The sequence below is a fragment of the Phragmites australis genome, chromosome 4, assembly GCF_958298935.1.
Source record: "Phragmites australis chromosome 4, lpPhrAust1.1, whole genome shotgun sequence".
Taxonomy (NCBI): domain Eukaryota; kingdom Viridiplantae; phylum Streptophyta; class Magnoliopsida; order Poales; family Poaceae; genus Phragmites; species Phragmites australis.
The window spans coordinates 47,638,341-47,660,499 of NC_084924.1; the positions used below are offsets into that span (position 1 = coordinate 47,638,341).

Genomic DNA, 22,159 nt, shown 5'->3' on the forward strand with positions numbered 1-22,159 from the left:
ATAAAGTTAATTATTTATTTCAGTAGGGGCCAATCTACAAGGTGTACAATGGAGAAAGAATTAAATTTTGGATTGCTATCTGGATACATGACACCCCTGAAGATCCAATTGCCGGAGCTATACAATATGACCCCAGATGCAAATGTCAAGGTGGCTAATTGTTTTGAGGATGACATTTTCAGAATCAACTTCAGAAGAGCTCTGACTCCCTCAGAATTAGAGAGCTATAAGGCTTTGAAAATGTTGATAAATTCCATTAATTTAGATAATTTGGATAATAAAGTCTACTGAGATCTAGAGAATTCCAATAACTTTACCACTAAATCCCTTTATCGCTTCATTCTAGACGGTGGAATAAGAAGTGAAATCGTTGCTACCATTTGGAATTGCAAAGCTCCACAACAGATTAAAATCTTTCTCTGGCAGATGTTTAATGATATGTTGCAAATTGCAACCACTTTAAAGAGGAGAGGTTAGAAGTGTAGTGAATCCTGTTGTCTTTGTGATAAAAAAGAAAATGTATATCATATTTTTTTTCTAATATTTGCTTACGAACTTCACATGAAGTGTAGTTAGAGAATGTTTTGGCTGGACTGAGTAACCCAAGATCATTGCTGATTTTGCTCTTGGATGGCTGACTCAGAAACTGAACCTATCTATAAAATTAGGTCTCTTCTTTTTTGCAAGACTTAGCTAGGCGACTTGAAGTGCTCGTAATAAGATGACGATTGAGAAGACCTTTCCTGACAAGATAATTAATGTTCTTCTTAATAGTTTTTATATTTACAGAGTTAAAAAATCTTGTTCAAGAAAGACGACAGAGATAAGCTCAATCCGGCTCTAGTGCTTCTCCTCGAAATGGTGCAACAGCTTTCATCATAATTCGAGTGTCCAATATAATATTATGGAGTTGTTATCTCTCGACTGTGTTTTGCTGCTGACATGTGACGATAATGTACCTTGCCTTATCTTACTTGTCTTCTGTTTTTGTTTTGTTTTTTCGGGTGGTCTGGTGGTTGTGAACATCTAACTTGCTTTCAATAGATGCACAGATCGTTCCTCCGTTAAAAAAAAAAAAGATCGAAACCAGTTCGAAATCTAGCACGATTCAGGACCCGAAGTTCATCTTCCTCGTGAAATAGAATACGATACAAGCAGCACTAGTTTCTAGTAGAGAAGCAACGATCGATAAAACGTACACGTACGCAACACAATGCAAGTACATACATGCATGCACCTTCTAGTACATACATGTCAGTTAACGTACCTACTGGTCAAACGCTACTGACCATTATACCAATACACGTGCTTAACTACTAGCTGCTTAGTTACTGTTCATCTTTCCTACTCAGCAATCATCGATCTCAGGCAAGCGCCTGCCTTCTCTTGACCGTCGCCATGAAGCCATTCTTCATGTGAAGTATGATGGACAGCTTGGGCTCCACGACGTGCCCCGGCATCGCCTCGATCTCGAAGTTCTTCACCACGGCCGCAGCCGCGGCCTTGAGCTGCAAGAACGCCATGTCCTTGCCAAGGCAGGTCCGGGGGCCCGAGTTGAAGGACATGAACTTGTACGATGGCACGTACCTCAGCCTGCCGTCCTCTGCGATCCACCGCTCCGGCCTGAACTCCCTGCAGTCCCTGCCCCACGTGTCCTCCATCCTCCCCATCGCGTACAACGACACCAGGATCCTGTCCCCGGGCCGCACCTCGTGCCCGCTCGGCAGCACGTCGGCGGCGACGGCTTCCTTGAGCTCCTGCGGCACGGGCGGGTACAGCCTCAGCGACTCGCACAGCGAGGCGTGCAGGTACACGAGCCCGCCGAGCTCGTCTGGATCGAAGGTCACCATGCCGTCCGGGGTGGTGCTGGTGCCCTTGATGGATTCGAGCTCCTGCAGTATCTTGCCCACCACGTGCGGGCTTCTAGCGAGGAGGTAGAATAACCAAGACAGCGCCGAGCCCGTCGTGTCGCGGCCGGCGAGCATCAGGTTGATGGTCGTGTCGCGCAGGAACGCGTCGACGGTGTCCGAGTCCTCCTCGTCGTCGTTGATGTAGGACGAGAGCAGGTCCGCCGAGTCCTTGATTCCGCCTCTCGCTTTCTGCGCCCGCCGCTTCGCGATCGTGTCGGCGATGAACCGGTCGATGGTGCGCCACGACACCGCCATCTTCCGCTCGTACCCGATCCTCAGTCTCCTCGCCAGCTTCCACCACGTCTGTGGGACGACGTGGCGGAGGAGGAGCACGTTCATCGCGTCGTCCATGGCGCGCGCGAAGGGCACCTCAGGCAGGCCGACCACCAGGCACCCCGGGTCGACGCCGAACACTAACGTCGTCGTGGTGTCAAATGTCAGCCTCAGGAACACGTCCTGCAGGTTGGCCGCCTCCCCGGTTCCAGCGAGGTGAGCGAGCAGCGGGAGCAGAGCATTCTCGACCTTGTCGCGGCTGCACCGGGATACGAAGGCCCGGAACGGTGGGCTGGACATGAGCAGCTGCGCCTTGGCTCGCTGGCGGCGCCACGACTCGCCGTCGGCGTTGAAGATGCCGCCGCCGAGGATGTCGAAGATCTCCTCGTACTCGGGGCCCTTGAGGTAGTTTGCGAAGTTGGAGGTGAAGACGTGGCGGACGTTGGCCGGGTCGGCGGTAACAAAGAACTGCATGCCGGAGCGCGGCGGGCCGGTGAAAGGGAAGTTGAGGGGGCTGGCGGTGACGAGGGAGGTGATCCAGTCGTGGAGGCGGTGGAGGTTGGCGAGGAGGGCGGGGAGCATGCCTACCAGGGGCCAGTCCAGCGGGATCACTGGGTTCTTCCTCTTGGACCTGATGTGGTAGTAGTAGAAGACGACGAAGCAGAGGAAGGAAAGGGAGAGCTCGAGGAAGGAGACCCGAGGCGCCATTGTTTGCCTGTGCTGCAGAGCAGAGGAGGTGCCGCCAATGATTGTGGAGATTATGCGAATGGCTGCACGTCTTTAAAAACTATTCCCACAGAAGATGCATGTGGTGAGAAGTACTCCCTCCAGTCCAAAAGATCGTTATTTTGCGTTGCGTATGGTCATCAATATCTCTTTGATGAGAGGGTACATCCAAAGGGGACCAAAGAGTTCCAAAGCGAGATAATTAGATTCCAAGTGAGAAGCCGGATAAGGCATACAGAACCAACCTAGTCAGAAAGGAAAAGCAACCCATTAAAATTTACTATAGAGTCATATCATGACAAGATTTATCCTATAAGAGTTTTATGATTTAAAACATGAAAGAACTTGTTGAGATCCTTATAATTATATCTAGACATATTTTTATTGTAATTATCTTTTACTGAGATTAATCAAGACGAAAAATGATATAACTATTATCCTAAGAGAGACTTTAACTTGTATAAAATACTATGTCCTCTTCTTCGATATACACAATTGATGATCATATATCTCTATTTTAAATAAGTATTTGTATAATCGACTTACCAATCATTGACACCATCATACTTTCCACATACGTTTACTCCTTTCTTTTGCCTGCATGTAAGTCCAAAATTCTCACATAATTGCCTGATTATAGGATTAACTTCACAATTTCAGAGAAAAAAGCCCATAAATATAAGGTCAGAGAGGTCATACAAAGCCAAAACAATCGCGTAAAATTCTTGGGTCCCAAAGAGACCCTGGAAACAAGCTACACTTTGAATTCCGTGCTTAATAATACATATCAGAGCAAGCTAGAGCTAAACATGATTACAAATATTTCACTTCAATTGAAAAAACATGCCTAACCATAGTATTGTTCTAGAGTTCTCTAGTCCTTGGCTCCCAGCTGGCTGCGACAACCCTGAACTTGTGAGTTGGCCAGTTGGGACCATGCGTGCATGCTTGATCTTCAAAAAGTGAAAAGAGAAGAGAAACACCCCACATCCAAAAATCTAAGCCGTACAAAGTTAAGCTTTGATCGATCTTGTTGTCATGTCAAGCACCCGGCCGGCCTGGCTCTCATCACGCTAGCAAGAGCCGGCAGTCACATGTGTCCATGCAGTGTTGGATGGAACGTGAAGATTAATAAATAATGGTGCGTGGAAATGGTGCTTGTTATCACGAGCAAATCTAGGACCACGGCCGTTCGGTACAGTACTTGCTCGATCCCTTGGTGCTACGTCCTACTCCTACATGTGAGAACATGATAAGCTCAATCATGCATACATGATCTGGCTCGATCAGTCCACAGCCACACAAAGGAGCTGGAGTGTACGTGCGTGCCATGCGTCCATGCATCGCTCCAAACGGACTTGAGTTGTGCCATCTTTTCCCAACACTTAGATCAGCATCTTGCATGCATGCACGTACATCTTATTATCTAAAGTGCATGGGATTGGAGAGCTCCCTGTGTGCTCCCTACTGTAGCCCTGTACCTGACGTGTTATGTCTATTACTTTACGTGTGCACGGTAGTAGTTGTTCTCAGATATTTAAAAAATAAAAAATATTTATTCCATTCTAAAAATAACATAGTATCCTGCTCATTTATTCTCTACAAATAGGACAAGAGAAATATATCCAACTCTCATTTGGAAAACTTTAGTCATGGATAAAAAAAATCCTCATAGCCTTTTTTTTTAAATTAGAACTTCTATTATCCTTACTATGCTATATATCTTATATACTAAAGTGCTATGACGTGTTATGACTATTACTTTACCAACACTGTGTGCACGGCAGTAGTTGTTCTCACATATTTAAAAAATAAAAAAATGTTTATTTCATTCTAAAAATAACTTAATATCTCGCTCATTTATTCTCTACAAATAGGGTAAGAGAAATCCAACTTTCATTTCGAAAACTTCAATCGTCGGTCAAAAAAATCCTCATAGGCTTATTTTTTCAAATTAGAACTTCTATTATCTTACTATGCTACCTGTTTCTTACGAAATGATAATTTTAGTCAACAAATATGTATGATGTGCTGCTATTTAATTAAATATGTATGTAATTTTTATTTATATAATTTTTCTTTATGTATCTCTATTTACACTACAATATAAATAGGGGCAGCGTAGGGCGGCATTCACCTAGGTTGTTCAGTGCGCGCCCGCCCTGCATGCTCAGCAGTCCAGCAGAGAACTACGCAGTGCAGTAGAACTTGGGACCGTGTGATAACGTGGTCGCTATCGCATGCGCAGGATGAAGCCAGTGGCGTGGCGTATTTTGGGTCGTTCATCCATACAGCATCGTCGCTTAGCTTGATATGACGATATCGGTTATGTTTTCAGACTCAGTCATGAGCCAGGCCTTATACGAAAGCTCCTTTTATAATTTATATAAATACACACTATTGACGGACGCAGCGAAGTCAGGAATTGATCTTCTTAATTTCTCCTCCATCTCATCTCGTTGTTCTTCTTTTTCTTTTCTTATAAAAAATAGAAGGGAATTATAAAGAAGTAGCAGCCGGTAGGAAGACTCCAGCCCCTCCCGCCTCCGGAAGATCCACCGTTGTACATTCGTAAGGAATTAAATGGTCGATTTAAAGCAGTCGCGGTCTCAAAATAGTTTAAGTTCATTGTATGATCTCTACAGGAAGTTTATTGAAGCCCTTTCACTGTTGTTTTGCCTTTTTTAATTTTCTTTACTAATTTGATTTATCCATTACTAGTGTTTTGTACTAAGTCTATATTATATAAAATACGAGTTGTTTCGTGTTATCTCTTTTCTTCTCTCTTTCCATTAAAAAACCCTCTAAAATTTTAGTAATTTACTTACTTTTACTATCCATTTCATGCTTCAGTCTCCTAACCTCATTACTGCCTACGGATATAAGGGTATGTTTGACAGAGCTTCTAGGGCAGCTTCCCGGCTTTTAGCTCCCTGAGTGTAATCCGTAGCAGTGATTCTCTGAAATGAACTAGAAGATAGGGAGCTGAAAAAAACAGTTTCTCTTGATTCAATTTCCTCACATAATTATTTTCTCCATATAGTTTATTCTAGAGAATCATTTTCAGCTACAAAATCACTTAAAAAATCACTCTCTAAAAAAATTGAATAAAAATACCTCTAACAAACAGGGAGTACTAAGACCCTTAACCCTTAAAAATAGAAGGGAATTATAAAGATGTAACAGACGGTAGGAAGACTCCAGCCCCTCCCGCCTCGGAAGATCCACCGTTGTACACTCGTAAGGAATTAAATGGCCGATTTAAACCAGTTGCGGTCTCAAAATAGTTTAAGTCCATTGTATTGATCTCTACAGGAAGTTTATTGAAGCCCTTTCACTGTCGTTTGCTTTTTTAATTTTCTTTACTAATTTGATTTATCCACTGCTAGTGGTTGCGGTCTTCAATATATAAAACATGAGTTGATTCATGTGTCATCTCTTTTCTTACTTTTTTTCATTAAAAAAACCTTTAAAATTCGAGTAATTAGGACTTGTTTTACTAATTAAAATTAAAAAATAGAAGAAAAATTATTGGATAATCTTTTTCTCTATTTTTTTATCCCATCTAAAATCAAACTACAATATCGCTCCCAACGTATTCATTCTGTTGTGCTCACATAGCGTATCCATATCTTCGTACTTTAAGTTTGTGTTTAATATTATCACGTTTAATATTTGTATATATATATATATATTTATATGAAATGGCTGTCTCGATGTCTCCAGCTAGTAGTTGTACATCGCCAACCTCAATTATATATGATACTGTGCATGTACGTGCTAGCCAGCAAGAACTTTATATCGATGTAACTCGATTGTGCGTAAGAAAAAAAAAATCGATATGCATGATGCTAATCTGAGGCTTGCATTGGATCCACACGGCTGCACGTCTAAACAGTGTTGTACTGTTGGCTAGACTACCTTGCTATGAGTGACATTATACAGTGGTACGTACTGGTATGCGGAATGTGATGCTTGTCAAATTTTGGTTTGAAGCAAGTAAAAGTTTGTTTGATGTAGATGTGATACCTACTTCGCGAATAAGTGTTGAAAGCGTGCAACCAAATATATACCAGTTGGTTCATGGCCTTATCTGGGACCAGCTAATAGCATGCAGGCGAATCACTGAATCAGATCTGTAGTACTCTCTCTTTGCAGAGCCCTCTTTGCACAGTAGCTGGAGGAAGGACAGCCCGTACGTACGTGTTTCACGTATCTCGAAGCCTAGGTAGAAGTGTAGAACCCTGTTCCACACCTGTTACAAGGCATTTTAGGCATTGCAGCAGGGTTCGCACATGCATGCAGTGGAGTGGACTAAGCTAGGATTAGGCGTGGCGTTTAGTTTTGACGGATCTCCAAAGTACTGTTCAATGCAGAATCTTCCCATACCATTAGTCCACCACCTCTTCAATGATTCAGAACCAACCATGCATGAGATGAAATCATCGACGTATCCTGAAACGCCAAGCCACGTACGTAGTGCCACCTTCTGCTCCAAAGGCAGCAGAGCTGAATAGTGCCGCGCCATCATTTTAATCTCAGCTATCTGAATCTACCAATGGTCTAGATTAACTGCTTGAAAAAATATTAATTATAGGTTACCTCTAGTATTGCAGTGGATTTTCAAAGGCGACTTATTTACTTTTAGTTTCTGACGTCATAATTGAAAACATTTTAAAGAGATTTCCCTGGCTAACTAAATAGATTTCACTGCAACTTACCTAGTGGGGAACAGAACCCTGGTGAAATTACAGAATGGCTGCTAAGATATAGTAGCGAGCAATCAAAAGAGTGTGGCTGCTAACAACATTGCTACATGTACAACTAACCATTGGAGTGATCTAATCGCTAAAATCACTCGGATAGAAGATCGTAAATGCATCGGATGGTTTAAATATATGGTTGTACTCGAGTTGTAATCAAATAGTTATACGTGAAACATTTCCCTAATTGAACACTCTACTTCACCTACGCGACTAGTCTCCACACGCAACGTCGCGCCTGCTGTCACGATCGATCGGGACCAAGACCTACGTACGTAGCCTGTGGCAATTCTATCGCGTGCGGTAGTGCAGGGCATATCATCAAGGATCTTGTTCTTGTGTTACGTACACGTACGTCGAGATCGATGGCGATGACGATATTGCACATATATCATCGTTCGTATCAATACAAAGTTATAGGGTCCAAGGCTATGCATGCATGTCACGATGAAGGAGCAAGATGTGTCACCAAACCGAGCAAATGGACGAATTCAGCCATGCCTCTTGGTTGGCCAAAAATCGCTGATTTGGTAGCTCTTCGGCCTGTGGGAGTAAGGACTCATATGGCCGGGACGAAGCATCTGTTCGACATGCATGCATGCATGTTGCCATGTGGGTGATGGATGTAGATAGGTTCTATCTAGCTGTGTGGATTCTAGCTAGGTAGCTAGTGTAGATAGGCTTTTGTCCGGGGCTCACTAACTGATTCATTGGAGCTTGGTAGTTCAGTAGTCGTCTGATTAAGGACCAATATATATGTTCACTAAGCTAGATAGGTAGCAAGTGTAGCACAACTGAAAATGAACAAAAAAATGTCGAACAGGATTCGTACGATTTTTTTGCATATCAAGAAGATTCTAAAGGATTAATTAACTCGTGCTATTATTTCAGTGGCGATTGGAAGTTAATCAGTAAATGCTACTTATAACTGTTGTGTTGACGCCGGCGTGGCTCAGTTCGGTCGTTTTGATGAAGAAATGACGCGGATCTATCCTTGATCAACTTTTTTTTTTATCGTCGTGGGAATCGACGCACGCATGCATCCTTTTCCTTCGCTGTCTTGCTGAAAGCTGCGTGCATAGAAACCGCAAAGAAATCTGGTGACCAGTCGAGGCCGCGAATGATCTCAGTATAGTCGAGAATCTTAACAGCAGCTTGGGCAGCACTGTCAGTGGTCTGTATTATTGTGAGGGAGAGGCACGTGGGACCGCAAGTAACATTTCGACGACCAAGATGACAGCAGCATGGACCAGTGCCTTTCTTCACTGTAACAACTTGAAGTAGCGACGGATCTTAGGCCATCTTCCATAAAAATTCTAAAAATACATTTCTATAATATTATTATAGTATTCTCTATTTTTTTCTATCTCCAACAACCACCATATTCCTTACCTTTCGTTACCTTACTTCTTCCATCAGACCCACACGTATACTACGTAAACAGTAATACGGTAGCCCATTTTCAGCGGCAAATTTGCTGCTCGATGGCTCCTCCCGCATTACTGTGCCGAAGGATGCCGCTTCTGCTGGAGGCCACTCGCCCGGTAAAAATCGGCGACAGCTCTATCCGCATTAGTAAACAGTGATACAGCCGATAGATACGGTCTCTCTTGGAGACAGTCTTAGGGGGGTGGGAGCAGCTAAGCTCCCTCTTTTTTTTAAAGAGAAGAATGAGAAGAAGAGAGAGATGAGACAGAGGAGGTGAATGAAAATCAGCCTCTCTGTAATTTCGCTGCATCCGCCGCTGGCTCGAAGGTCTTCATTGTGCTATTGCGTTTAGACCGGTGGATGTGACAGCAGAAACAGACAATGTCCCTATCTCATTTTCCAATCAAGAAACTAAACCAATCTTTATTCCTTAATCTTAAAAAATTACGGAAGAGGTGACACGGTAACTGCACCGGCCATGCGCATGCGCATCTCGGAACTGCTTTGTTGGACGATGTTTGTGTGCGTGCGTGTAAGAAAATATTGGCGCGCTGCACCAGAGACATCTACTATGGCTCGACACGAGCTGCACAACAGAAAATGGAATTAGTCAAGTCAAAAATCTTTCTTTGCATTTCGTCTTGGGCCATCTCCTCTTCGGGGTGTCTTTTCGCCGGACTGGGCTAGAGGCCCAGTTTTTGCGTGCCAGTCTGATTCCAACCCTAGTTGTTGGGCCTATGTACGCACAATCGGCCCGGAAAGTCTTACTATTTTTCCATATTCCTCTGCTAATCAACTCCTGTGAGATTACTAGTTTCAAACATTCCTAGTCACAGGCTCACAGCGTAGTACGTACTACAATAGAAACTGCTGAAACGGCAACGTGTCAACATCTAGTTAGGGAACGTTTAGTAGTTCTGCTTCTGATCTAAATTATTCAGGGAAAATGATTCTCTAGGTAATTTTTTTAGAAAGTTATTTTGTATGAAAAGTGAATCGGGGAAATTAGTTTTTTCAGTTCTTAATATCTAGTTTATTTTATAAAATCACTCCTAAAAATTTACCCTAAAAATTGAAAACTGTAAACTACTATTTATCAGATTTACTACTGATTTCCTGATATGTGAGCTGTGACAAACAGCCCTTAAACACGTAGAACTATGCCGTCCGCTGCTCGAGCTAGGCTCACGTCAGTTGCTAGTTGCTACGGATTGCTGGGCACCTACGCGGCTGCGCTACACTGTCGACACATGCAGCGGGGCCGCCACCCCGACCCCGTCCGGGAGTGAATCTCCCGTCCCGTCGCGCGATCGGAATATGTCCGCCGGATCGGCACCCTCGAGAGCGCGCCGATTTGGTGTCCACCCGTGCGGCCCGGCACGGGCACAAGGCCCGCGCCCACCCGCCTCCCTAGCGGCGCCTGACGTACGTCGTACCCGTGGACCAGGCACGGGATCCCACCCGTTCTTCCAGTCAAAACACGCGGCGTACGCGCGCCCGATCGGGCCGATACAGAAATTTTTTTGCGACTCTCATCTAACGACACATATTATGTTAGAAGAGGAGATCTGATCCTATAAAATTTCCGCGAGCGCGACGGAATCGCGAGGTCTCGGCCTGTACCGCCAAAGCGGGGACACCCGTAGCGCGGCGCGGATCGCTTTTCGGCGGCGCTGCTTGCACTTGCGCCATGCGCGGCGCAGGCTTCCTCCTCGGCTGTCCCGCCGTACTACGCTAGGGCGTGCGCAGGGATTTGGCCTAGCTAGCTCTCCTCTCTGGCTCTCCAGGCCTACGCACCAAGGGACCGAGAGATTCCTGCAGAGGCTGGGGGAGCGTGGTGCCCTAAACTCTGTGGCCTTTGGGGCTTTCTTTACGGGACTGATGGGGCATTGGTTCCATTTCGGTGGGTGCATGCTAGCTCTTGTGCGTTAAGCTTCAGATCGATTGTTCTTGCGTTACTTTCTGTACCTGATCCGCGATGAGGGGGAGGTCTGGGGTCGGAGGGCCTGGCTTGTCCCTCACAGGTACTGCATGCGTACGTGCCTTTGCATGCATGGTTGGTTTCTTTTTTCAGCGAGCGGCGGTCGTTTGATATGGTAATCTTCGGTAACTCACATTGTTCTTCCGGAGGCTGGTGACACTGGAAAGTGGCTGTGCCGTGTCGAAACAGTAGCAGTCTTACTCTGTCTTTTGCTGAGGAGAGCAATGATTCGGTGAGAGAAATGCAAAATGCTCTTGCAGGAACTTGCTAGCTATGTGAACTAGCTAACACGTGTCGACTAAACGTAGCCCGAGCGGAGGAGACGGAAGCTGCAAAGTGGAGAGTGGTGACTGAAGTGGAAGATGTTGAGGTCAGTTCCAGTACGTACATCGAGTTTGGACCAAGTCGAAACGAGAGACAGGTTTCGTTTGACGATCCTACTGTTGAAATCGCCCGTCTCATCGCGAGATCGGAATCTGTCACGCAAGTTTTCGATGCCGATATGCTCGAATCCGCTTCGTAAATCTTCATGGCAAACTGCAAATTAAAGGGCTACCTACCTAGTTAAAGGCTCATATATAGCATGTTACCACCGCACGATCCTTCGTTTTACGGCTTCAAGCGGAGCGGTATCATATCGATCGGTGCCTCATCCTAGCTTGAAGATGAAGATATGTGTCGAGGCACTGCATAGATCGCTAGCTAGCTAGGCACAGGCTGACAGACATGAGAGGACCCAAAGCAGTCGACCGCCCGACCAGATTCCAATCGCATTGTCGACTTCATTACCGAGGTTGTCTTCCCAATTCCGTTTACATGTAATCACAACAGCAATCAGCTGCTGACGCCCTTTATTTACGTAGTCGTTCGTGCAAATTAGACGGCAAGATTCTCTCTCTAGAGTATAAAAAGTTTAGCAGGGTAAAATCTCCTGTTTGCTCTAACCAAGTTCTGTTTGCTAGTTTGATTATCACACCAGACGACACCACCAAAGATAGCAAACGACGACCATGCAGTTCCCGCGCACTGCCGTTCTCCCTCTCTATAAATATCGAGGTCGCGTGGTCGCCATGCTTAGGCTCAAGCGACTGCCTTTTGACCTTTCTTCTTCCTTCCGATAAATACATCTCTCTCTTTCCGGGCTATAGCTAGCTTCGATCGGCACTCCATCCCTCTTCCATCGGCTCATAGATTTGAACTGATACTTTGTATCTCCCTCCCATACTGTGTAACCAACACCAGCACACATATATACCCGGCGGAGTTCAGTGGTGCATACACATAGAAACGATGATGATCTTCGAGGAGGATGCAACCGGCATGGCGATACCGGACGACCTGTGCATTGTAAATCTCCATTCAGTTTTGTTGTCTAGCTATTTTATCATTTCTGTTCTTATTCTTCGTTAGTGTTGTTTCACTATGTTTCCGTGCTTGCATGTGTATCTGAATTAAGCTAGTTGAGTAACGAGTTCAGTGCGCTGCATTCTAATAGGAAAAATATGGACACTGAATGATGCAATGCTTGCTTTGATCATATCATATTATAATACTTCCTCAGTTATTCACTGTACCAAGCAAAATCGCCAGTCAAGATATTTTTCAGTATTGATTAGCACAATATATAACTCTCAGCAACTAAAAGTACTAAGGAAACACGGTCTTATTCATATTCCGTAAATTAACACAATTTTCTGTACTGCCAAATGACTAAATGAAGGAGATCGCCCATGTAAAGTCATAAAGGCTAGAATGGAAGATTTTTATGCCGGCTAAAACACCCCGTTTACGATGCCCTTGGTCAGATCAGGTCGCATGCTCGATCGGGATGAGCGACGAATTCCTGGAGGCTTCTTTCCAGAAATAAGCACATCCTGCGGAATAATAGCATCCATACATAAGGCCATGCACAGGCATTTAGAATCTGGCATTCGTGTGCGCTGACTTCTTGAGCGCAAGTGTCGCACAGATTTCCGGATTCTGCCTGAAAAAAGAAGTCTTGTGCATCTGCATGGCCAAACAGGCTTATTTTCGATCCCCTCTCTTTCATGACCGATCCTCGCATATGATGATTCTCCATTTTATGGCCCCAAGAAGAATCCTCTCTCTTCAACAGAACATGTTGGAGAAAGTCTGTCCAGAAAGCTGCACTGCACACCAATCTGATCATTGGTGCTGAAGATTGACGGTACCCACCATGGTTCCTGACGATTGCATCGCTGTAATTGTTTCTTCAACACAGACCTTGCTCAATTCTTCCTGAGATTTGCACAGTGCTCCAAATCCAACCAAGCAATTTTATTTCCTTCTGAAGATCTTTTGCTGGCGTCTTTCTTGCATCCTTTTATTGAAATAAGTCTTTCTTGCTTCCTTTTATAAAAATAAATCTTCAATTTCTTGCATACTGTGCATGCATGCTCATTGGATTATAACTGAAATAACAATGCGCTGTTTCCTAGGACAACTGGCACTTGCCTGCACATGTAATGAAATAGTGTTAGGCATCTATTATGCTAAAGCACAAGCAGTGTAAAAACAAGCATTTAAAATCCAGATGGCATGCAAATTTGATCCTGCGGCACTACCTGAGAACAAATGACATTTTTCTTCTTTCGCGTCTAGTTCTTGACAACTTTGTATTTAAATTGCATGGTTGCGTTTGCTCACAGTTTTCTATTGAGAAATTCGCTTCAATATAGTGGCATTGTTCAGAATATCCCATGGTTGCATGCCAACAGCTTTTGATCCCTCACAAATTGCAGAGAACTGCACTACAAAATTGTATTCTTTGCAACAAAACATAATGATGCACCTAGCACCCACTGCTTTCTCAATGAGTTTGTAAAATAAGATTCCACTAGAATATCATGTAAGTCGTTTGTCATTCAGTCAGACATAAATAATGCTATTGATATGGTCTGTGTCATCTTTTCTTTTCTTTTTTTGAGAATCATATGGTTTGTGGTTTTCACGATTTTATTGTTGGAAGTACACTCATTTAGCAAAAAGAAACTCACAGGTTTTGCCCCCTCCAAAATTTACAGGAGGATATTTCAAGCCCCGTAGCTACTCACATTCTTGACTTCTGTTACGACGGTCTTGGTGATGACCTCTTTGCTGTGGTGACCACTACCTCCGTCCCATTTCCAGCCTCCTCTGAGGATGTTTCATCGTCTACCACAACCACCCCTCCTCTCTGCAGCTACAGTGATGAGACTCCAGCTGCTGCAGCCACAGCGTTCTCCCCGTTACCCTCCTTCGACTCCACTCTCACAGCCCTACTTGAGCAAGAGCAACACCATGACCTTGACACCGAGCTCCTTCACCCCATCGATGGCCTTTCAGAAGCAGCATACTATCCACTTGCCACCGACGAGGCCAGCACAGATCAATTCAGCCAAATGGAACTTCCAGAGACCATTGCTGAACCAGTACCCCCAATGCAAATGACCAGCAGGACGCCTGTCTTGATGCCGCTCGCTTCAGGCTATGGTGAGTGCTTCACAGCGGCACTAGCTGGAGGGTACATGGGCCTGGATGGAGCCCTGTATCAGCAAACAGGAGGAATTCTTCCGACCTGCAATGTAGATGCATCACAAGGAAGATTCTTCAACAGTGCAAGTAATAGTAGCATTGGTATGGTGATGATTGGTGAGTATCAGAAGATGATGGAAGGTGAAGGAGAACTGACCATAACATACATCGATGAAGATTCCATGCAAGGGGCGTTGGTTAACAATGCAGAGATGCAGGTAACATTTTATATACTGAGCATTATACCACATACCACAATGATGCCTGATAAGAGCACAGCTCAAGGAACCAGCTGATATATGCAAAATCTCTTTGGCTTCTTACTCGACATTATATAAACTAAACAGGTTGGTGGAAATAACCAGCACCTGATAAACGGATGCAACGGGAGCCCACCAACATTACCTCAAACAGAAATATCAGGCTTGGAAGATCCCACATTCAAGGTTAACCGCTTATCACCTGAAGAGAGGAAGGAAAAGATCCATAGGTACATAAAGAAACGGAACGAGAGGAATTTCAGCAAAAAAATAAAGGTACTATTGAGCAATCAATAGAAGCACTACCTGCGCATGGACATCTTATCAATTCAGCTGTGCTGATACACAACAAAATTCAGTATGCATGTAGAAAAACCTTGGCAGATAGCAGGCCCCGTGTCCGTGGAAGGTTTGCAAAGAATGATGAACTTTGTGAAGCAACAATATCAAGCTCCAAACATCATGAACATTATGAACAAATAGTAAGTTTTCAAGTAGTACACTGTCTTCTGTCTTTTCAGAAACTAAAGTCCAGTTTAACTAAAAACAATGATAACAAAGAAATGTTAAAGGAAAATGTTACTTGCTGTGCCTCGGAGACATTTCGTGAAATACATAACTCATCAGTTTCAATTGTTCCATTCTGTTATATGTTAGCAAGTTAGGATGTAGGGGGGGGGGGGTCTGTTGACAATACTCTCACCAACACCCTACTGCACGAGCAAGCACAGGAGCACTCTCCTCACTGCTCTTGCTGGAACACAGGAGCACAAGGTGGTTTTAGTGTTGCAGAACTGGGCAGTTTTTCTGTTATGTGTATATCCATATTTATAGAGTACAAGAGCTAGTGTTCTAATGGACTTTTGCTACTGAACCAGCAGGACAGTTTCAGCTCCTTATCTGCTCATAAGTGAGCTACAAGAATATCTACTCTAGCCCATAATTCCTAAGGTGTATTCACACACACCTTGCATACAAAAACTAGATTTAGCTTTGACTGCTCAATCTGGACAGATCAGGTTGCTTCTATGCTGAGCTAGCTTTGGTTTCTAGAAACAGCCAAGGAAAAATATCTAAGTAGTCAAGACTTATCTGATAATCACCCCCTAAGTCTTTATACCGATTTAGACCATGCCAATCCTTGTGCGGAGCTCTTGAAATCTGACTCGTCCTAAAGCCTTTGTCAAGATGTCCACGAGCTGGTCTTTTGTGCTGACAAAACAAGCACAAATGCTTCCATTCTCCAGACACTCTCTGATGTAGTGGTAGCGAGTATGAATGTGCTTGCTTTTTTCGTGAAAAATGAGGTTCTTACTCAACGCCAGGGCGGACTTGCTATCCATCCTCAGTTCTGTGATGTCAGCTTCCCTTTCTTTGAGCTCACCGAGCAGTTGAGCCAGCCAAACGCCTTGGTTGGCAGCCGTCGTGGCAGTAATGTACTCTGCTTCACCAAGAGCTCAACGCCACAATGCGTTGCTTGAGGGACTGCCAACTGACCAGGCTCTTGCCGAGGAAGAAGAGGATGCCGGCGTGATCGCTATCGTTGTAGCCGATCAATCGAGCTTCTACCTCCCCTGTTCTCCGCTTGTAGTGGCAGCCAAAAGAAATTGTCCCCGCAATATAACGGAGGATGCGCTTCACGGCCGTCATATGCTCGGAGGTAGGCTGCTCCATAAAGCGGCTCATGAACCCGACTGAGAAAGCCAGGTCTGGCCGTGTGTTGACGAGGTAGCGAATGCTACGGATGAGTCTCGGGTACTCAGCCGTGTCGACAGGAGGCGCCGTACTGTCGCGGCTCAACTTGAGCATTTCTTCCATTGGAGTGGCGCATGTATTGCAGTCCATCATCCCGGTCGAATCCAAGATCCGCTGAGCGTAATGCGATTGGTTGAGAGAGATGCCGCTGTTTTCGTGCTGCTGAACCTCAATTCCGAGGTAGAAGGAGAGCCGACCAAGGCTGCCCATCTTGAATTGAGCTTGCATTTCGCCTTTGAACTGCTCGATCTCTTATGAGTCTCCTCCTGTGATGATGAGGTCATCGGCATAGACGCCGACGAGCAGTCGCGCGTCCTGTGAGCCTCGAACATAGATGGCGTGCTCGTTAGAGCTCTGCTTTAAGCCGAGGGACTCCAGCGTGCTATGCAACTTCCCGTTTCGTGCACGTGGTGCTTGACGTAGTCCATAGAGGGCCTTGTGCAGCTGCAACACCTTCCTCTCCTCGCCGGCGATCAAGAATTTTAGCGACTATGTCATGTATACTTCTTCGTGTAGGTCGACGTTGAGGAAGGCAGACTTGACATCCATGTGGTGGACATGCCACCCTTCATCAGCTGCAGGTGCTAAGAGAAGGCGGATTGATTCAATCCAAGTGTCAGGCGCGAAGACCTCATCGAAATCCACCCCTGGCTGTTGCACATAGCCTCTGACAACTAGCCGGGCTTTATGTTTGACAACCTCACCGAATTGGTTATTTATCTTGTAGACCCACTTGAGTCCGATGGGCCAGCACCCTGGCGGCTGCTCCACCAGCTTCCAGGTGACATTGTCTTTGACGACGTGCATCTCCTCTCGCATCGTCGCTTGCCATGCTTCGTCCCGCTCTGCTTCGGTGTAGCAGCTAGGCTCCTCGCCGCTCACCAAATTTAGGTCACCATCGAGCACACACGGTGCATATTCGATCGGCACATCATCGTTGCCGAGGATGTTGTCCGCCGTCCGAAAGCGTACGGGACTATCATCGTGGCTTGTGTCGAAGGTGCAGAATCGTGAGGCGATGGAGAGATGAACTCTTTAACGGAGTCGAAGGCCGCTGCAATTGGACTGGTGTGCGGCACGGTGGACATCGACGGGCTTGGTGGCAGATGCAACTCCGGCGCACCCCCTGCACTAGCCAACAATGGCTGCAGGGGCTCCTGCATTGAATACTCGACTGTGAAGTCGCTTGATTGTGCGGGGTTTCCGCCAGCCTCTGCTTCCCAGCTCCAGCATGCGTCCTCGTCGAACACCGCATCACCTGTCACTTGGACACGCTGCGTTCGTGGGTCGTAGACGTGGTATGCATTGGCGCCGTCTGTGTAACCAATGAAGATCATAGTGGTGCTCCGATCGTCCAACTTCTTCAAATGCGGGCGCACATCCTTCATGTACACGACACATCCAAAAGTGCGTAAGAAGCTGACATCCGGTTTGCGGCCATGCCAAGCTTCGTATGGAGTGAGGCCATCGAGGCTCTTGGTAGGGCGCGGTTGAGAAGGAAGACCGCAGTTGTAACGGCCTCACACCAAAATTCCATCAGCACCTCCCTTTGCTTTAGCAGGCTGCGGGCCGTGGCGAGGATTGTTTGGTTGCGCCACTCAACCACCTTCTGCTCGTTGATGGTCTCACCGAGCATACTGAGGGAGCCGACGATGCCAGTTAGCCACAACGCGAAGTCGCGCATCATCTTGATGGCGTCCCAAGCATCCTTCATGGTGTTCTTGGTGGCGAGGGTCGGAATCATCTCGGCAGGAACTGAGCGCAAGATGGCTTCCATAGCCACCCTGTCCTCTTGGACATCCGCGTCACCATGCTCTACTGCATCCTAGAGGTTGCGGACTTGCAACATCACTTTCAACATCAATGACCACTCTGTGTAGTTGGTGCGTGTGAGGGTGGGAAGGGTTGCCGAGCCACCGAACTCCCTCACGGTCCGCTGCACGATAACCTCACGCACATCGTCGTCAAGACGTCGTGGTCTGCACGGAACTGGTGAAGGCGAGCCTTGACGCTCGTGGCGTGGCGGCGTCCTTGACACCTCGCTGCGAGGTGCAACCTTGACGCCATGGCTCAAGATCCTCTCTAACCTTGCTCTGTATACCAAATGTTGACAATACTCTCACCAACACCCTACTGCACGAGCAAGCACAAGAGCACTCTCCTCACTGCTCTTGGAACACAGGAGCACAAGATGGTTTAGGTGCTGTAGAACTGGGCAGCTTTTCTGTTATTTGTATACCCATATTTATAGAGTACAAGAGCTAGTGTTCTAATGGACTTTTGCTACTGAACTAGGACAGGTTCATCTCCTTCTTATCTGCTCATAAGTGAGCTACAAGAATATCTACTCTAGCCCACAATTCCTAAGGTGTGTGATTTGGCTTTGATTGCTCAACCTGGACAGATCAGGTTGCTTCTATGCTAAGCTAGCTTTGGTTTCTAGAAACAGTCAAGGAAAAATATCTAAGTAGTCAAGACTTATCTGTCAGGGTCCATGTGGACTAGTCAGAACAAGGTTGTAGTGGTTGAGGTCATGAGTCCAGATCCCTACTCTCCTTAAAATTGAAGATGCATGATTCCTTATGTATTCTCATTTTTCTCATGATGCATGCAAAAACTTTGGTAGATAGATTTCTATACATAGTTAACAATAATTCTTTACCCTTTTCAGGAGCATATGAAAGAAGATGACATGCTTGACACTTCTGATATTCTTGCACATCTAAGTGGGTTAAATTCCTACAAGTACAAGTGCAACGTCGAATCCTGGATATAATTCTCAAGTCTCAACCATGCAGACTAAAAAGACCTGTGATTTGTTTCCAATCACACAACCATTAAGCACAGTTTTTCTTTCCAGTAAAATAAGGTTACAGCTTTAGAAGCTCTCTAGCAGGGCAAATCTCTAGTCTAAATAAATGTAGAACTGGTGTATTGTATCAATCTATTGTCACTTGTTTGCCATCCTCACGAGTGAATGTGGTAGTTAGTCTACAGAACTACATAACCGTGATTTGTACATAGAACTATGTCCTTATCTTAATATAAATAAATAGTTTAAAAAGTTACTTCAACATTTCTTTGTTGCGGAGTCTAGATTTGGTCTGCCCAAGTATTCACAGGACAGCATGTAGCAATGGTACATCCGCATAACCTTAAAAGCATGATGACAAAGCATAATCTATGTAAACTGAATATAATGGAGTGTATCATCCCAACTGCCTTTTAGCCCTGTGCCCCCTATGTGCAGAAGGCTCAAATGTCAGAACTAGCGACAAACAATATGAACAAGATTCGAAATAAGTAGCTAGAACGGAAATGCAGATCACAAACTTAGTTATTTCCACTCATGACACTATGTTACTTATCGTAAATGCAACAAAACCCTAAAAAATCTAACAAAAGACCTGAACTGAGTATATTATTCAGCATCAGACAGCATAAGTTTAGTAAGGTCCAAGATTTTGCCGAATAGTTCTAGTGTTCATGCAAAAGTAGAGAACTCATTTTGTTAGTTTCTGCTTTAATTTGGGTAATTCAAGGATAAACTATAAACTTACAGAAAAGAAAATCCCTTGAAGTTCAAGCACTGCACCTGCCATTTAGGTAACCAAGCGGAAGTGAAATACAACACCGAAAGTGGGCTATTTGAAGCTAGTGGTATTGTCGCATTGCAAATATCCGTTTCAGCTAAACTACCATCAACATCAAATTTCCAAACAATGAGACTACTATGACTGAATGAGAATGTAGACAACAGTAGTCAGCATTTTCATATCAAGATTTACGCTCACGCACAATTCCATTGATGAAGTCCATGCAGTTGGATCCAGAAATTACTGCACAGTTTCTTCAGCCAAACTTGTCTGACATTCAAGAACTAAGATACAAGTACTCGATCAAAACCATCTCTACATATATATACCTGATATAAGAAAATGTACAACAGTTGTGTGCTAAGTGCTAACTCACTAATGTAGTAATGTTGTCACCTGGGGCACGGGCACAGCAAGGGAGAGCAACTCTGAGGCCCCTCGCTCCACCAATTGACACCCCTCGCCATCCATCTCAACTATTCCCGGATCCAAGAGTACAACTTGGGGTTCAGATTTGCTACACCCAAGTAGGACTAAACTACTTGGCCTGGTGAAGCCGAGGAACCGAACGCAGCGACCGCTTCGACCGCCCCAGAACCGCCCGCCGACCCAGATGGCAACCTCCGAGGCGATCACGGCAACCTTGACGACCACCCCGAGCGCGTCGACCCCGTTCCTGAATCCCTTGTGCACCTGGAGCCCGAGGAAGCCCTCAATGATCTTGGACGTATTCTTCGATAGCTTGTAGCTGGACTTGAGGATCGCGAGCACAGCGACACCGGCAGGCGACGCGGCGGGGATCGGCGCGGCGGTCGCAAGTCGAAGGAGCGACGCGGCGGCGAACGCGGCCTTGAGGCGCTTGGAGGAGGGGAGCGACGGGAGGCGCGCGGCGGGTCCGAGAGTGCGCGCGGCCTTGTAGGACTTGGATGCAGCCTTGGACGCTGCGATGAGCGCGGCTACCGGGGAGGAGGCCGTGGCGAGGACCCGCGGCGCCTTGAGCGCGGCGGCGGCGGCGGACGTGGCTGCGGCGAGCGGCTTGAGCGCGCGGGAGCGGGAGAGGACGACGAGCAGCCGCACCCCCAGCGCTACGCCGAGCGCGGAGGTCGCGGCGGCCGCGAGCTCGTACGTGGGAGGCATGGCGGCGGCCCTCGCCTGGAGGCGCAGGCCATAGGAGGCGAGACGGGAGAGGGTGTGCGCGAAAGGGCGTGGAACGCTAGGGAGCCGACGAAAAAAAAAAGGTCACGGGTTAGCCAAGTGGAGACGAAGGGGTGACGTGGGTGCGGCCGCGATCGCGCGTTGGGTGGGAGGCCGCGGGCTGGCTGGGTGGAGTTGGATGCGGGTGGGACGTGGCAGATTTTTTGGCTGACCTGGGAACTCGGCGGTCGTGCGGTGCCGATTTTTCCCGTGGGATATGCCAAACCCGACACGCAGCGGCCGTCATGGCATCATGGGTGGGTGGGCTGCGGACGGCATCATCGGGGCCGTCCATTCCACCGCGCAAGACCGTAAAATGTGATTAATTGTTTGGACTGAATCATCGGAACATTGGTCCCCAGGCCCGCCCGCGTGGCCGCGTTCGGCATGTTCCGTGGGCTTCGTTGCCGAATGCCGTAGTGTTAGGCCGCTACTCCGAATTTTCTCAAGACCAAACGTGGAAGGCATGCAAGTACGCAAAGACAAACAGGAAACTGACGGAAATGACAAGCGAGCTTTTTTTTTACGGGAGAACAAACTCTGTTTCTATTTTAAACAATATATTAGATATAGCTACCATATTCCAAAAGTCTTTAAAAGAAACAAGACAAAAATATAAAAATATTTACATATATAACACTGATAGTTAAGATAACACTCTACAAGCTAAGTTAACACTCTAGGATATGATATAACTCTACGAAATCAGAGACGAGATCTAACTTGGTTAGAAGTTATT

At 46.0% G+C, this 22,159-nt stretch overlaps 3 protein-coding genes across 3 annotated transcripts; 1 reads left to right on the forward strand and 2 right to left on the reverse strand.

Annotated features, from left to right (window-relative positions):
* Nucleotides 1-1,108: 1,108 nt before the first annotated feature.
* On the reverse strand, nt 1,109-3,016 carry LOC133916945 (noroxomaritidine synthase-like). Its single transcript, XM_062360842.1, has one exon. It carries the CDS (start codon nt 2,889-2,891, stop codon nt 1,365-1,367), a length of 1,527 nt encoding a protein of 508 aa, XP_062216826.1. The 5' UTR covers nt 2,892-3,016; the 3' UTR covers nt 1,109-1,364.
* Nucleotides 3,017-12,371: 9,355 nt separating this feature from the next.
* On the forward strand, nt 12,372-19,553 carry LOC133914888 (uncharacterized). The gene is made up of 5 exons (XM_062357863.1): nt 12,372-12,428; nt 14,126-14,833; nt 14,963-15,151; nt 15,235-15,357; nt 19,302-19,553. Exons 1-5 carry the CDS (start codon nt 12,372-12,374, stop codon nt 19,404-19,406), a joined length of 1,182 nt encoding a protein of 393 aa, XP_062213847.1. The 3' UTR covers nt 19,407-19,553.
* Nucleotides 19,554-20,342: 789 nt separating this feature from the next.
* On the reverse strand, nt 20,343-21,504 carry LOC133916946 (uncharacterized). The gene has a single exon (XM_062360844.1). The coding sequence runs from the start codon at nt 21,361-21,363 to the stop codon at nt 20,602-20,604; it is 762 nt and encodes a 253-aa protein (XP_062216828.1). The 5' UTR covers nt 21,364-21,504; the 3' UTR covers nt 20,343-20,601.
* Between the last annotated feature and the right edge of the window lie 655 nt (nt 21,505-22,159).